General features: G+C 39.2%; 1 protein-coding gene across 1 annotated transcript in view; it reads left to right on the top strand.

The window, feature by feature from the left end:
• The window catches only part of CDH8 (cadherin 8), a 150,770-nt gene that overhangs the window by 123,462 nt on the left and 11,770 nt on the right, over nt 1–15,538 (top strand). Inside the window, exon 11 of the mRNA XM_033517205.1 lies at nt 385–502. Within this exon, the coding sequence (XP_033373096.1) occupies nt 385–502 (118 nt within the window). The remainder of the gene's footprint in view (nt 1–384; nt 503–15,538) is intronic.

The raw sequence follows: 15,538 nt of genomic DNA, 5'->3' as shown, positions 1-15,538 counted from the left end.
CCATGTCCAGTGAGAAGGTGTGGTCATATAAATGAAAGATTGCCATAGGCAATATGAGTGTTTCCAAAACCCAGTTTTCCTTTTTTTGTTGAATAATAATTTATTACTTGTCTAAATCAGCAGCAGTTTCTTCTGTCCTCTCTTACCTGTCTCTCCTTATTTGCTGGCTCTTTGTTCTGGAAAAATTTTAAAAGGAGCAGATACAGTTCCTCTTCCCAAGGTTTTCAGTCTAAGGTCTGTAAAAGCCTTGCAAAGTTATAAATTATCATTTTTATTCTGGCATGGAGAGAAATGAAATGTCTCAAATAAATACAATTTTTTTTTTTTTCAGCACTGTCTGTTTATCATGAGTGTGAAAACTTAATGAGCCCATTTGTGTTGCAGGTAATTCAGATTGTCAGTGCTGTTGACAAGGATGATCCTAAAAATGGGCATTATTTCCTCTACAGCCTTCTTCCTGAAATGGTCAACAACCCAAATTTCACCATCAAGAAAAATGAAGGTAAATAGAACAGATATAAAATGTGTATCTCAACTACTTACTTTCAAATTGTTTTGTGACTTCCAATGTCTTTACCAATGTGTCCTTTGGGCAATTAAAACATAAATAATCTGCTGAATCATGCCTTCATTATATCTCTTAAGCTATTTCCAATAACTTTAAAGTAGATATGAAGAAAATAAAATAAATATGGAATTTAGATCCAGAAGACAGCTCACTGGCTTAAATAAAACGAAGGGATGGATTTACTGCCTGTATTATTCCTATTAATCTGAAATTCCAGAGGTACTGTGTAAGATGAAAATCTGAAACTATGTTGATAAATGAATGTTGATTCCTACATTGACTGTTTATAGATGGGAACATAAAATTAAGTATCTACTAAATCTCCCAAAGAAAGCACTTTTCCAGCCTGTTTGTTGTGTGTATAAAGGTCTCAAAGTATTTTGATGAGGAACTTTTGCTAGAAAGAGAAATCCCTTAGGTCAGCAAAGCCCAGAAGGGCGCTTTGAGTTCACTGTGCTTTGAAGCACTTCTGGAAGGGCAAAATGTTATTTTGCAGGGCTCTAGAAGGGACCATTCACGTGTGATGGGAACAAAAAAAGACACATTTAATATTGTTGGGCAATAAATTTATACTGATCCTTTTCTTTGGCACACAGATCTGTTTGAAGGTCAGGTGAGACAAGAAGCTAGCACTGATCCCAAGAATGTTGTAAAGAGTGCTCGATGTGTTTGTACTTACTTGAATATTCAGCAAAGTTGTTCTATCTTGGCTCTTTTTAATAAGGCACATCCTGCCAGGAATTCTAGTCAAATTCAGTCTCTTATTTGAAATGGGAAGAAAGTAAACCCTTTTTAGCTCATTACTAATAGGAAGACACATGTGTGAGCTGTATGTGCAGGAGTGTAAAAGCAATACATGAAGTGCCAATTAAAGAGGAAATGCTGTTTGCATTTTTTTTTTCTATCTGTTCCAACCTAGAAGCATGATGACAGCTAAATGACACTGCACCTAAATTCTTAAACCTGCTTAAATTTATCCTATATTTTCCTTTTCTTTAGATGTGTTTTTCTCTTCTAGCATTCACAAAGTGTGTCTCTACTTACATCTCTATTTTCTTGTAGTAAATGAGTCTCTGTGTGTTTTCTGGAGAAGATAAAACAAACCTCTTCAAAATGCATTTCATAATCATCAGCAGTGTAACACAAATTGAATTAAGCATCCTAAATGTCAGGTGGTTTGCTTGGCACAGCATGACAAAGTAAAAAAGATCTTAGCATTTCTCTTCATGTTAAAATACTGAGCTCACATCCCTAATTACCCTTGTCCTGCCAATCTGTTACCTATTTAAGACCCACTCCTGCTCCTACTCACAGACAATGACAAAATGAGTCCTGAGCTGAGTGGGAGTGAGGAAACTTTCTGTGTAACAAGGTTTACAAAAGTAAGTCAAATTTTGTAACTCATTGCCACTCATTTTTATTCAGTTTTTAATGTGTTTGAATCAGTTGAATGTGAAAATCCTTTTAAAACAACCACCTCAAATCTCTTGAAATGAAAAAGCTGCTTGAAGAGAGTTTTCTGATTTAATCCTTCAGTATCCAATAATAAAATTCCAACTATGCATGCCATCCTTGTCTATCAGGATTGCTCAGTCAGGGGTGCAGTGCATGGTTGATGTTAGAACATGATCTCCCACAGGAAGCAAATAGCCCTGTCAGAGCCAAAATCAGGGTATAATTTGGCTGAGGTGAGTTTTTATGTCCTTTAAACATCATAAATCTTCAGTAAGTCTTTATTTAGTTGTGCCACTTAAACAAAGAACTTGACCATGACTTTGTCTTGAATATATCTCCCAGATAAGCATGAGTGATTATTCATGTTAAAAACCACCAATATCCCTAAAAAAACCCTGAATTCACAAGTCAAATTTCTCTTTTTTTTTTTTTTTTGTATTACTGAGTGTTTGGACTGTCCATAACCAAGTTAGTGTGGTCTGGAACTGTAAGGAAATGCCTGTAACAAACCTTTCTCTCCTTTCTGGAGATCAGATCAATGCTCAACACAGTACAGCTTGGAACAGAAAAACTGGTGGACAAAATCCTTGACATCTTCCTGACTGTGTTCTCAGCCTCAATTTCCTCCCAGAGTCTTGGCTCTGCCAAATTAATTCTTCAGGGCAGCAGAAACTTGATGGCTGTGAAAGAAATGCCGTCCTCTTGTGGACACCATACAGGGACTGCATTTTCTCAGGAAGCCTCTCGTAGAAACCCAATTTTTACTTGCTAGAATTAGCACATTTCTTCATTTAATTCATTTTTCATACCTTGCCTTTCTTCAAAACTCTCACGAGGGTGGAGATAAACACAAGTAGCTCTCCTCAAGAAGAGATATTGCCCTTTTGGGTTCCCTTGTGCTTTAGGTAACTGTGTGGCATTTGGCCACCACCTAATGATGACATTGTGTGACATTGGTGTGCCAGCAGGGCAGTTTGGCACCTGCCAGGAGAAAAAATCTGCAGTGTCCTCTTTCTGTCCCTCATGCCAAAGAGTTCATAAGATGCCTGTGATTTGGAATGTTCCCTTCCTGTGTAGAACATAAGCATAACCATTAATCAATTCAGTTTGTTGCACACAGGCTGATTCTGTTGTTCAAACCTTCCAAATCACCCTAGGGCAAGTTCCCACAATAGTCAGTAATTAACTGTGCTGCTGACACACACTGCAAATATTATGATTGGCCAGGTTGTTATTGAGAAATGTGTTTAACTAAGCGACACAACAGGTATCTTCATCAGGAACCACACAAAAAAACCACAAAACACTTCAGAAAATTTTAATATATATATATAAGTTGTGCTGTGGTCACAGCAGAATCTGTGCCTTGAGGTGGTGCAGTGGTTTTCTTCATTTGCTTGGTTTGTTGAATTTCCATATTTACAATCCCCTCTGTAGACAAGATACCCAAAACTGTAGAGGCTGTGGTGCCTTTCTGATGTAAATAATGATAAAATGTAAATTTAAATGCCATCCTACAACTCACTGAATGTCTGTAGATCATCTCTTAGCCATCTTTATTTTCCATGTCTCCTGATGCTTTTCTTCTGTCCTTTTCTGAGCTCAGATGTCCATTCCTGGGTGGGGTTTGTAGGTTTAGTGCCTTGGGTTCCTGGGCAGTGAGTGATAACCCAAATTGAGGCAATCTTGCCCGCTCAAGCTGTAATCAAGGCACACTGAGCATTTGGTTTGCCAGCTGCAAAAACCTTTATCCCCTCCCAAGAGAAATAAGAGTTATATAGAAAAAATGTAAGAAGTTAATGCTACATGAAAATCATGTCATGTTTTTGTGACTAAACCTGTGACTCTGTGACATAACAAGTCCCTGACTGCACAAACTCCTGACTGAATCTCTGGGCACTTTTCACGTGCCTTTGTGCTGGGTTTTCTGCATAGGAGCAGAAGCAGAGAAAAAGAAGAAAATCCCTGTTTTGTGTGGTGTGTCTGAGAAACTTTGAACCAGAAAAACCTCAGATTTCAGATGAGAATATCTGATGTTTAGACAAGTGTTGATACACTCTAGCAATGTGTTGCAGACTGACTGGAATGAACCCTTCCAAAAAAACTGTAGGCTCACAATAAATAACAAAAACCTGACAGGAATTTAGAGAACTGATTAGGATTTTGCACTGTCATGGCATCAGAAAACTGAAATGAGACCTCTGGAAAGGGAATTAGAACTTATTGACAAGTTTTTTTTCAGGTGACTGCTCTTCACAGAGCATTACCTAAAATCTAGTGCCAGTATATGGATCTTCCACTGCTCCCCAAACAACACCCTCACAGCAGTACCTGTTTTCAGCATTGAATTCTTCAGGTCTCCTTAGATTGTTCAAGTGAGAACAGAATTCTGTAATAGGAGCGTTTTCACACATGCAAACATTTTGATATGCTGCCAATGCAATTCTTACTGTCAAAAACTACCAAAAACGTCTTTGCCATGAAGAGACCTAAAGTTTTTCCCATGAGAAGTTGTCGTTGCTATTCCATTTTTCTGGTGCCAGAATCTGTTTCCTAATGGAATAAACCCCAAACTTCCACAGTGCCTTTGGATGCAATAATTCTTCTGACAGGAGAAATGGTGCATCTTTCCTGGATAAATGGGATATTCCATATTTCTTACAGGGCTTATGTAGCAGGGCAGTACTGGGGTTACCTGGCCCAGGGGCAGGGCTCACCTTTGGGTTAAGAACCTCACTGGCATGAGCTCATATACCTGCAGAAATCCAAAAGCCTGGTTTGGCTTGTAATAGGCTGATTATCAGTAATCAGCCTCCTCTCTCTCTCAAATATTCAATGTCCATCTGGCAAATTGAGGTCTGAATTTGCTCCTGATTCCAAAGTGAGTGCATAGTAAAATGCTTAGGATTTTTTTTTTTCAGTTGAGGCATTATATATATCTGCTTAAGTGATGAACTGTTCTGCTGGTTCTCTCTAAGAAAGTTCATATTTATTCTGAACCATGCTTAGTCTATTACCTCTATGATACACATAACAGCTCCAAGAGTGATCACATTTTAATATCCATTTCTTTTGTTCTTTCCTTCAGGTTAAATCTTGCTTATGTCCTCCTTGTGCTGCCTTGAAAGTGCAGGCACTGTGTCAGGTGTTTTAAAGGAAATGGCCTGGTATAATCACTTCAATCACTGCCTTGCATGCCTTTGTATACTATGGATTATTTTATATTTCATCACCTCTACCATTAAAAACCAAATATTTCTAAACTTTCACAATAGCTGAGGAAAACAATTACATGCAGGCACTCTTAGATATCCCAAATAATAAGACAACTTATATCACTATCTTTTTTTTAAAGTACTTCTCTGTCACTGTGGTTTTAATACAATAAAACCTGGATTTTTCCCCATCTTTTTTCATGAAAGTTTTTTTAGCAGCATCTGTCAAATACATACCTGGAGGGTGAGTCTTTTGTTCCCACCAGAGTAACTTTCATGTGTTAAAATAAGTCTTTCCCTGAAACAGTTTCTTTTGGCATTTCTGGATAAGTGTCTCTGCCATTGTCTCAGCTGCCAGCTGAAGCTCCTTCTGTGGTTTTGATTGACTTTTCTCTCTGACAATATCCCTCAGAGAGCTCTGAGGTGACTCCTCTGTTTCATTGCCCTGCTTCCACTTTGCCCAGTTTCAAAGTTAACCCCCTGACCCCAGGTACAAATTGCCAGAGCAAGGACATCATTAAACCCATCATTTCTGGGTGGATGTGCAGTGATCATCCAGAATAACAGCACCCAAACGGTCCCTTGGATGTGAGCAGCACATCCTTACACATTGCTGCAGTTTCAGCCAATTTTGGGGAACTTTGTGGCCCAGCTGCCACGTGCCAGAGGGTGTTCCACAATGGCACTGCTTGAGGGAAAGCACATGCTTATGTACTTCTAATGTGTTTAATTATCATCCTCATTTCTTTTTTATATCAGTAATTAGACTTTCAAACTCCAAAACATACAAAATAACATCCTTGTTAGTGGTTTAATTCAAATTAAGTGATGTGCTCAGTCTTGCTTATAAATTATTATTTTTCTACCATCTGTCAATATTAGTGGTACGGAATAACATCCATAAGAGGTAAAGGAGTATGGGGCATAATCTAAGAAAAAGCATTGATCAACATCTCTTTTAATAGACATGGTTTTGTCACCAGAAATCACAAGGAATACTTGCATAGCAAGGTGCATGCAGTGTGAAAGGAGCAGAGTTAAAAATAAAGCATTGCAATGTATTAAAAAATAACAAACACAAAGTACCCTATTATCTGGCACTTGTGTGTCAGGATCTGCCATCCACAGGCACACATCATGTTTCTCCAGGAGTGTTCACAGTGTGAAAAATGTATTATAAATATCATACTATCAATCTTTTTCTCAGCATGGCATTTAAAGTGGAGTTGTTTAAATAGCAAAGTTCAACATTTTTATAACCTGTGCGTGCCAGAAGAACCTCAGTTTATTGATTTTTTTATGAATAATAGAGTTAATAATGAAATTGCTAATACAAAATTATTGAAATATTTCTTTTGTAGCGTGGTTGAATGATTTTGTTCAGTAAGTTATTTTTTTTTTGCTTCTGTTAGAAATTGTAAGTTAAATTAAAACAAAGCATAAAGATGTTATTTTGCTGAGTAGGAAGGTCTAACTATTATCAAAACTAATCATGTGATAGTTCAGGTAACTAATCTATGTGAAACATTGTCTTTCTGTGAATTAAGAATAATCAGGCATTTTTATTTTTTTTTTCCAGAAAACAATTATATTTTGGATGCATACTTGCCTTTCTCAGCTAAAAACAAAATGTGATTTACAGGCCTGAAGTAACACATTTTAGTGATGGTCTGCAAGTTATCCTAAAGTGCTGAGCCCCTTTTAAGAATCATGCCTTGTTCTGCTGCTGGAAATCGTGTCAGGATCCCAGTGGGGCTGGGAGGGGGCCAGGGGACACTGTGCTGTCACTCCTCCCTCACTGTGGAAGCAGGCAGGGACACCATGGAAAGGAAAGGACTGATTCAAGCTTCCACTCCATGAATATGCAAAAAGTGATGTTCAGCCAGTGCAAACAGCTCTGCTGGAGCGAGTGGTTGTGCATTGGGTGACAAGTGGCAAGTCCCTGAAATAATTCATGTGGTTCCCTGTTTATTGTATTTGGGCTCCTTTACTCTTGCTCCTTAGACAATTCACCTGCCTGAAAGTGCTTTGGATCAGAAAACATGCTGGATCATCCTTGGTGAGAAAGTGATCAGTTTTCTTATTTGCATATCTGCCAATTCTAAGATGCAATGACATCCTGTGGAGTAACAGGCTGCACCTAAGAACTGGAAGAGAGGAGCTCTTTCTCAGTGACAAAGTGAGCTATGTGAGGAGGAAATCAATGCTGTACATCTTTAGATTATTCTCAAATTCTAGAAGGCTTGGTAGAATTCCAGGTTAATGATAATATTCCCAAGGGACCCCAATATATTCCAGTATCTCTCTTGCCAGTGGATGCATTTCTATTTTCACTGAACAATTTCACATTGCAGTTGAAGTAATATATCTGACTGCTCTCTGCTATTCCTAGCAAGGCTACACTTCTCCATGGTGCTGCATTGTTAGTCCCACCTAGCTGAGATTGCTGGTGCCAATATTCTCAGTATGTATCTTGCTGCTGATAACTTTCTGCTTCCTTTCCCCCTTCTTTCTTCACTATCATCACTATCAGCTGTGCTCTGTTATACCCTGAAGTTCTGTTTTTCCTTGATGTTGACTATCAGTTGAGTGAGATTTGAAAGAACTTCTCTGGCAGGGATGGCTGTGCTGTTGTTTTCTGAAGTGATTGCATTAATGTAGATGGGAAGGCAGCATTTTTCCACTCCAGTCCTTTGTCCTTCACTGACACCTGCTTCTGCTGTCTTTCCCAGCTTTCTTCTTGCATGCAAATCACTGCTCTTTCCAGACTTCTTTCTGATTAGAGCCACAAACCAAGTGAAGACTCAGTGCAGTTCTTCTGCAAACACTGCTTAGCCCTGTCTGGGTGATTGAAGTTTCTTACAATGGTTATGTGCTTTTCAGCACTTCAGTAGGCTAAAGGAGTGACTCCTTGGTGCACACAGCTGAAACAGAGAGCTAGGATCAACTCTTCAAAGGCTAACTCAGCTGCCAGCTCCTCCACCCTGCAACCCTCCTCTCTGTTCTGTCCATCTGAATCCTTATTCACTCCTCTCCTGTATTCAGGATGCAGGACTCCAGACAGATTCCCTCTCTCCTCCGCCCTAAGCCAGAGGTGATCCATCAAGTCTTCACTGGACTGGACAGGCCAACCTGGTGGATGAACCAGCAAGGAGGGGGCCATCTGGTAAGCTGATTGTCCTCTTCCAGGCATCTCCAGCTCCTCTTCAGCTCTGCTCTGCTCCCCAGCACGTCTGTACTTTTGATGGTTTTGCACTGGCAAAGTGTTTCCTGGGAGCTTCTGTTCCAAATGCTGTTAAATCTTTCCATCCTGTTTCAGTTTAGCTCTGTGGTGACAACTTCTTTCCAAGCCTCCCAAATGCAAACTTTCAGACAGCGACAGAGGAGTTGTATATGCACATTGGAAAATCAGACTAATTCCCACAGCATCCCATCCTTTCAGAGACTGCCTTTTTTTGGTCATTTGAATCAGCCACAATTACACAGTTATTGCAGAGCATTAGTGCAAACATGACCCAGACCCAAACAGCATCCAGTGGGAGTGATGGCACCCAGGCTAATCCCAAATACATGCAGCCTGCCATTATGCATACATGACTAAAGAGACTTTTACTTCACTCGCTCTTAATTTATTATTTGTGCTGCTAGCAACAGAATGTTGCCAAGACGTCAATTATGTTTCATTTTATAAATCAAACTAATTGAGAACCAGATGCAATCTGAGTGAAAAAGATCTGAGGTCAGTGTTGTGCACCATATGCATGACAGTGCTTACTCATGATGAGGGAATGGATTCGACAGCTGTGAATTTTCCTGCTGTAGGAGTTTCATCAAGCTCAGTAGTGTAACGTCCTTAGCTCTCTTTTCCCAGTTTATTGCATTGATTTCATAATAAATCTAAAGGAAAACAAGTAAGGGATAAAAGGTTGTGAAAACAAAACAGGAGAACAAAAGAATTTGGTCAGTAAGTTGGCTTGAAAATCTGGTTTAGTAATAACATGGATGAAAGAAATAGCAGAGAAGAACAAATTGAATCTTCAGTGTGACTTAATTTCAGACACATAATGGAAAATAGACATTAAATCAAGGTCTCAAGGCTGAGCTGCTTAGCAGGCAGAAAGGTGGTGTTACTGAGTGCAGAACTTCTGCTCTAACAGCAGTAAGACCTGCTGTACCAGGTCTACCAGCACAGAGAGGCTGTGCAGTCTCCTCCCTGGGGATATTGCAGAGCCACATGGACACACTGCTGTGCCCTGGGCTCTGGGATGGCCCTGCTGGAGCAGGGAGGTGGCACCAGAGGAGCCCTCATGGGCCCCTCCAGCCTCACCCATCCTGGGGTTCTGTGAAACATTGCTCCACCAGCCTTAAAGGTTCCCTGAGTGAAAACATAACTCCTTAAAAACTCACAGCACCCATGATTATGGTATTCTTGGACTTTATTTCATAGTAGTATTTATAGCTAAGTGAATATATAATATTTGGAGATAATTTTCCAGATTTTTAATCAGCTACCTTCTGAAAGAGTTAAGAGATTTTTAAGTACCACTTCTGGCTTGATGGGTATCAGATCTGACTCCTCCAGGTTTCTGCAAAAAGCAATTTCTGTAGTGGAAATCTTCATGGACAATGCACTGACTATGTTTGGTTTCCTGGAAATTGGTTTAATTCTGAGTAAGTGGAATGATGTCCTGAGGCCAAAGGTTCTGGTAGAACCTCTGCCCGATCACCACCTCAGTATATTACTCAGCAGAGTCATATTGTATCTAAGTTCTCCTGTGTTCTCCTCGTGGTTAGCTTTTGTTTTGTTTCAAATATTTGGATTTTATCCCTAAACAAGAATCGCTCCCTCCCTTCCTCCCTCCCTCCCTTCCTTCCTTCCTCTCTTTATAAATGTATTGGTTGCTCTCATTAGGGAATATCTCTTTATTTTGTCATATCCTAAACACAGACTGTTGAGGATGAATTTATTAGTTGCTTTAATTGCAGTTTTGTCAATTAATGAGAAACTAGATAGGAGTCTCATTTTAAACTTGCAGTTGCAGTAAAGATTAAAAGACCACCAACACTGTTTTACTAGAGGAAGAATAAACAGGCTAAAAGTGAAAACAATTTAAGCGGGAATCCTCACATATTAACTGCTAATTTTTCCTTTGATTAGGAAAAAATCTCCTTTTGTCATTATATCAGACTATTTGCATGTGGACCTTCTATTAAAAATAGAAGGTATTGATTTTTCACACTTAGCCTTAAGGCTTATCTGATTAACTATTACACAACTGACATTATAATGTGAGCTTAAAAGGCTCAGATCATGTTCCAGTTTGCATCTTGTTTTGAACCAATTCAACAAGGAAAGAGCTACTGCTGGAATCACAGTCATTGTTCCTACAGGGTGACCATGACATTATTATGTGAATTCTGTGTCTCTGCATTTTCCTCAGCCTGTCTGGTGTGCTGAAATAAGTTTATATTTTATATTTTACATACCCTTTTATTTCCTTCTTACTCATTTTGAAGAGGTGACTGTTTAAGAACGGGTTGTATTTCTCTGTCACAGCAAATAGAGCAGTGACACACTGAAGGAAACATGAAATTTTTTAATGATGTTTTACTACAGCTTCTGACATCAACCTTTAGAGAACAAGGGAGACAAAACATTTTTTTTTAGTTGGTTGGGGGTTTTGTACCACTTAGGTTATTTTTCTATCAACTCCTGATTTTGGCATTTTTATGGGTGATCTTGTTGTAAAATATGTCACTTTGTTGGTCTTCATTTAATTCTGTCTAATTAGGACGTACTTTACTTGGCAAGCAGCCAGTAATTAGTGACATATTTATGGAATTATTAGCATGTAATATTTATATAATAAATCTGCCTAGAAGGCAATCCATTCAGAGGGCAGGGAAGAGGTAGAATACATGATTTGACTGATCTTACCCACAGAGCCAAAGGCAGCAATGAAATGAGATGCATCAGTTGACCTGTCTAGTCTGGGGAGAGAGTTTGCATATCCTAAAATGATAGGATGTGCACACTTGGTAATCAGCACTGATTAGAGAGGGAGTGAAGATGGGCCCCTGTTTGAAGTGAGATAATAAGGCAGCTTGTTAGGGAGAGATAAATAGAACTTGAAGAAAAGGACCAGATGTCTGCTTGATGGCATTGAAGAAGAAGAGCTCGTGGGGTCCTCCAAAGGTAACTGATGGATGCGGAGCCGATTGCAGGGATCAGGGAGCAGTGGGAGCTGTTTGCAGAGAGCAAAGCCTGAGCCCCAGCCTGGCCTGCCTAGCCCTGGGCTCAGCCTGGCAAACTTCACTCTGCCTGTAGGCTGAGGTCTGTGTATGTGATAGACAGTAACAGGAACTCGGGAGGTTTGGGATTTTTTGAGTGTCTGACTCCAAGAGCTAAGCCAAGAATGAAGTCCTCTTGGTGGAGTTGTGAGGAGTTTGCTGTTGAAGTCATAAACCTTAAAAAGAGCACCAACAGTAATCTCTGAATGCTGATGGAAGTTCTCTGTTCTAAGGATATTGGGCTGTCTGGAACACAAACACTGAAGTTTTTCCTCCCTTTAATGACATAACAATTTCACATCACTTTGGTAAACACAGGTAAAACTTTCAGGCTTTGTGCTGTGCAAATTCTCATTCAGTCTAACCTAAAACTCAAGCTGAAGTATAGGTTATTTGAAATAATAAAAAAAATAAAATTAATTAATGTAGCCTTTTTCCAACTTGCTGCTCCTTAACCTTGCTTAGCTGGGTCCTGTCACTTTCTATAACATTTTCATCCATTATATGGGACCTTCCTGTAAACTATGCAGTGTTCCCCAGCGAAGATTAAGACTTTGTGATCTTAGAGCAGTCTGCAGAAGTGATGAATTTTTGCTTGAGGAATTGTTGTGGAGTTTGGAACACTTCTGTTTAGCTTGGCTATGGGTTTCCTGTATGAATTTGGATAAAACACTGAATCACTGTGCTGCCATTGTGCTGTGCAAACACTGCAGAGCTGTGAGCAGTTCCCTGGGGGCTGGAAAAGGCTGAGTTTCAGGAGTGCTCTAAGCGACAGGTATTTTGGATTCTTCTGAAAGTCCCAGGCAGGAAACATGAGGAATTTGCTTGTCAGGGGAGGAGATGGTGGAGCTCAGTCTGATGGCAGCTGAGGTATTGTGGCATCTTTGATATGAGCTCCAATACTGAATACAGAGGGAGGTAGTTTAGACTCAGTTCTACACCTGCCATCTCCTTCTGTATCATCTTTATCTAATCCACTTTGTTACAGCTTCTTTGTACTAATATTTTCTATTTTTAAATGAGAAAAAAAGAACAAATCAACTTTTTCTTGTCTTGTGCCTTTTTTGCGCTAACAGGCAAGATCAAAAGATGTAGTTGCTAAAAACTTTATAGAGTTCTAATACAGTCTATCTAGCAGAACCACTTGCTTCAAAAATTCATATATAGACCATAGCTTTTTCAAAACTAAAATGATTTTTCTTTTTTTTTTTTTTTTCCAGTAAGGAAGCATAACTTTTTCAAAGTATCTACTGGGTTTTTTCTGCTCACCTTTTTTGACTTTCTATGTTTTTTCTTCATTATCACAGTGGTCTTTTTGGCATATGGAGATGTATTTTCTTCTGCCAGCAGAATCCCCATCTCTTCTAATATTTTTATGTGATCATGCTTTGTATTTTTATTGCAGCTTCTGCCTAAATGCTTCACTTGTACTTTATCAGATTCTTCATCACAAATTAGAAGACAACAAGGAACCATTTGCAAGGTGTTCTCTCAGCTTACAGATTCTTTATGTATTTATATCGCATAACTTCTCTTCATGGGATGAAAAGAAACACTGAATAAGATGTCTCTTGTTTTGTCCCATTTATATTTCAATTGTGAATACAAAGGTTTTTAGAACTCCCATCCTTGGAGATATTCAGAAGCCACCTGGACAAGGTGGGCTGTGGTGAGCAGGGGTTGGACCAGGTGACATCTGGAGGTCCCTTCCAACCTCACTCATCCTGTGATTCCATGAGAACTCTAAACAACTTCTCAACTGCTGCTGTAGTTTTCATAAATTCACCCATGTTAGCATTGACTTTGTAACATCTCTGTGGTGAATTCATGTGCTGACATCTTTCCCTGGCTCCTCCTTTCCAAGTTCTGTGCTGTTTCCCACCACGTACAGAGCTAAGACAGGGTCTTGCACTCTGTCCTGGGCTTGGAATCTAAATTCAGATGTGTGTGATCCTGCTTTGATTCTCCATATTCCAGCTATGTATCCCAGTCTGGAATTTGTGGCTCTTCCAGGTTTTTTCTGTGTAATGTTTGCATGTTGTCTGGAAACATTCCAATGAATATCTGTGATGTTTCATTTGAAAACTTTTTCAAACTATTCCACTCTATAGATGGGTAATTATTTTATTTTTCACACACTGGAATTCCTTCTCTGGATGCCTTTTGCTCTTCCCTGCATTTCAAAAGGCCATGAGTTTTCCCCATGGGAATCACATCCTTGGTGAGAGGTGTGCCTCTAGTAAGGCATCCTGTGAATCCTTTGGGTGTGAGACAGAGGTTTAAATTACTGCCATTAATGGTCTGATGATAACAAATTGTTATTGTTATATGTAATCTGCATATCAGAATGTCTTCCCAAAGTCATTATCATGCTGCCTGTGTGCCCAGGGGCAATGTTAGACCATAACATTTCAGTCTTTCAAATTACAGAAAGCTAATATAACTCTTGATGACATTTACAAAAATGTATAATGGCACTCCTTTCAGGGCTCTCACAGAAATTATTCTCAGGGAACTTCAAGGGAGTTCTGTGTGTATAAGAACTGCAGAATCTGGCACTTTTTACAATCAAAGCCACATTTTTTTCTTCAGTGGCACCAGCTCAAGAAAATGTTAAGTCAGAATTGTTTTTAATTTATTTTCTGACTTAAAATGCCCTGGCCAACGTAAGCTGTATTTAACTTTCAATGCTCTTTGGCAGAGAGTCCACATTCTAAATTTCTTTTCATAGGAAGTTGTTATGTCAGAGTTATAAACCTCTGAAAATTGGCATTTTGTAATGGAAGTGCTGACAAGACCTTTATTACACCAGTACAAATAGGCAGCATTCCAATAAATGCTGGTTGCTGTTTTTATAGTCTGCTGGTTGCTTTCTGCTGCTGTATTTCAAAGTGGACATTAAGTAAAAAGTAAGTGGCATAATAGAAATACATTGGTAGGGCTGGAATTTGGCTTTCACTGTTGCAACAAAACTTCAGTGTGGTTGAGAGGTCTGATTAGAGATTTAGTTTTTAAGGGCTGGTGTATAATTTACTGGTAAATTGTTTTAAATCCTTACCAAGCCCCTGTGTACATTCAGCACAGAATTGGAATGGAAAAGGTGATTATCATGGCATGGAGAAGTGGATGTTAAATTACTTCAATGGCAAGAACACATCACATCTAAGACCTAAAGGGTTCCTACTTAAGTTTTATGTTTTTTACTGTGATATTCATAGTTCACATTGTAGAAAGAAAGATTCACTTCAAACATCTGTGATTGTCTTCGTAGTCACGAGGTCTGTGAACTTTTCCAGACCTAGAAGTCACTGATGTAAGAATTGGAGGATGTGTGTGAAGTGGGGAAGCTGAAGAATATGGGTGGGAACTCTTGGAACTTTTCCATCACCTGCCAAAAGCACTCTGAATTTCCCTGAACCTGATGGGGATTTAGCTCTACACAGAAGAGAACACACAGTTAGTGCAATGTTTAAAGCTGTCACTGTGGCCTGAGGGGCTCAGATCCCTGTCTGCCACCAGCATCTCCTCCCACACTGCATTTGTTAGGTAGGTATTCATAGAAAGATCAAGAATCCATTATCCCTCCAAGGAAAAGCAGATGGCACAGCCTTGGGATAGCTTGGCATTTTTATTTATCCTTGCAGCACTTTTGTTGGAATCTGGTAATACAGTAATGGAAAGTTCTTGGTTCAAATGCAAAATATAGGCATTATTTTATCAAAGCACTGTAAAACACCGTCTCACTTTCTGAAACTTTTTGGTTAAAATAACAAGAGAATAGAATTAACTAGAATATGTAGATTTCAAAAATGATCCATCAGTCTATGCAAATTGCTGTGTTAATAATGTATTTTTAATGCTGAGCACATTTGACAGCCATTTCATCTCTCTTTCTAAACCAGAGCTTGGCAACCTGCATTAATTCTTACACTTTACAGATGTACCATTCAATGCACGTGCCATGTAGTGATGTGATCCAAATAAAGTAAAGCATGTCAAAGCAGTGGCA

Source organism: Parus major, chromosome 11 (assembly GCF_001522545.3).
Source record: "Parus major isolate Abel chromosome 11, Parus_major1.1, whole genome shotgun sequence".
Taxonomy (NCBI): Eukaryota; Metazoa; Chordata; class Aves; order Passeriformes; family Paridae; genus Parus; species Parus major.
The sequence above is the reverse complement of the archived record's forward strand: the minus strand, read 5'-3'. Positions and strand labels throughout refer to the sequence as shown.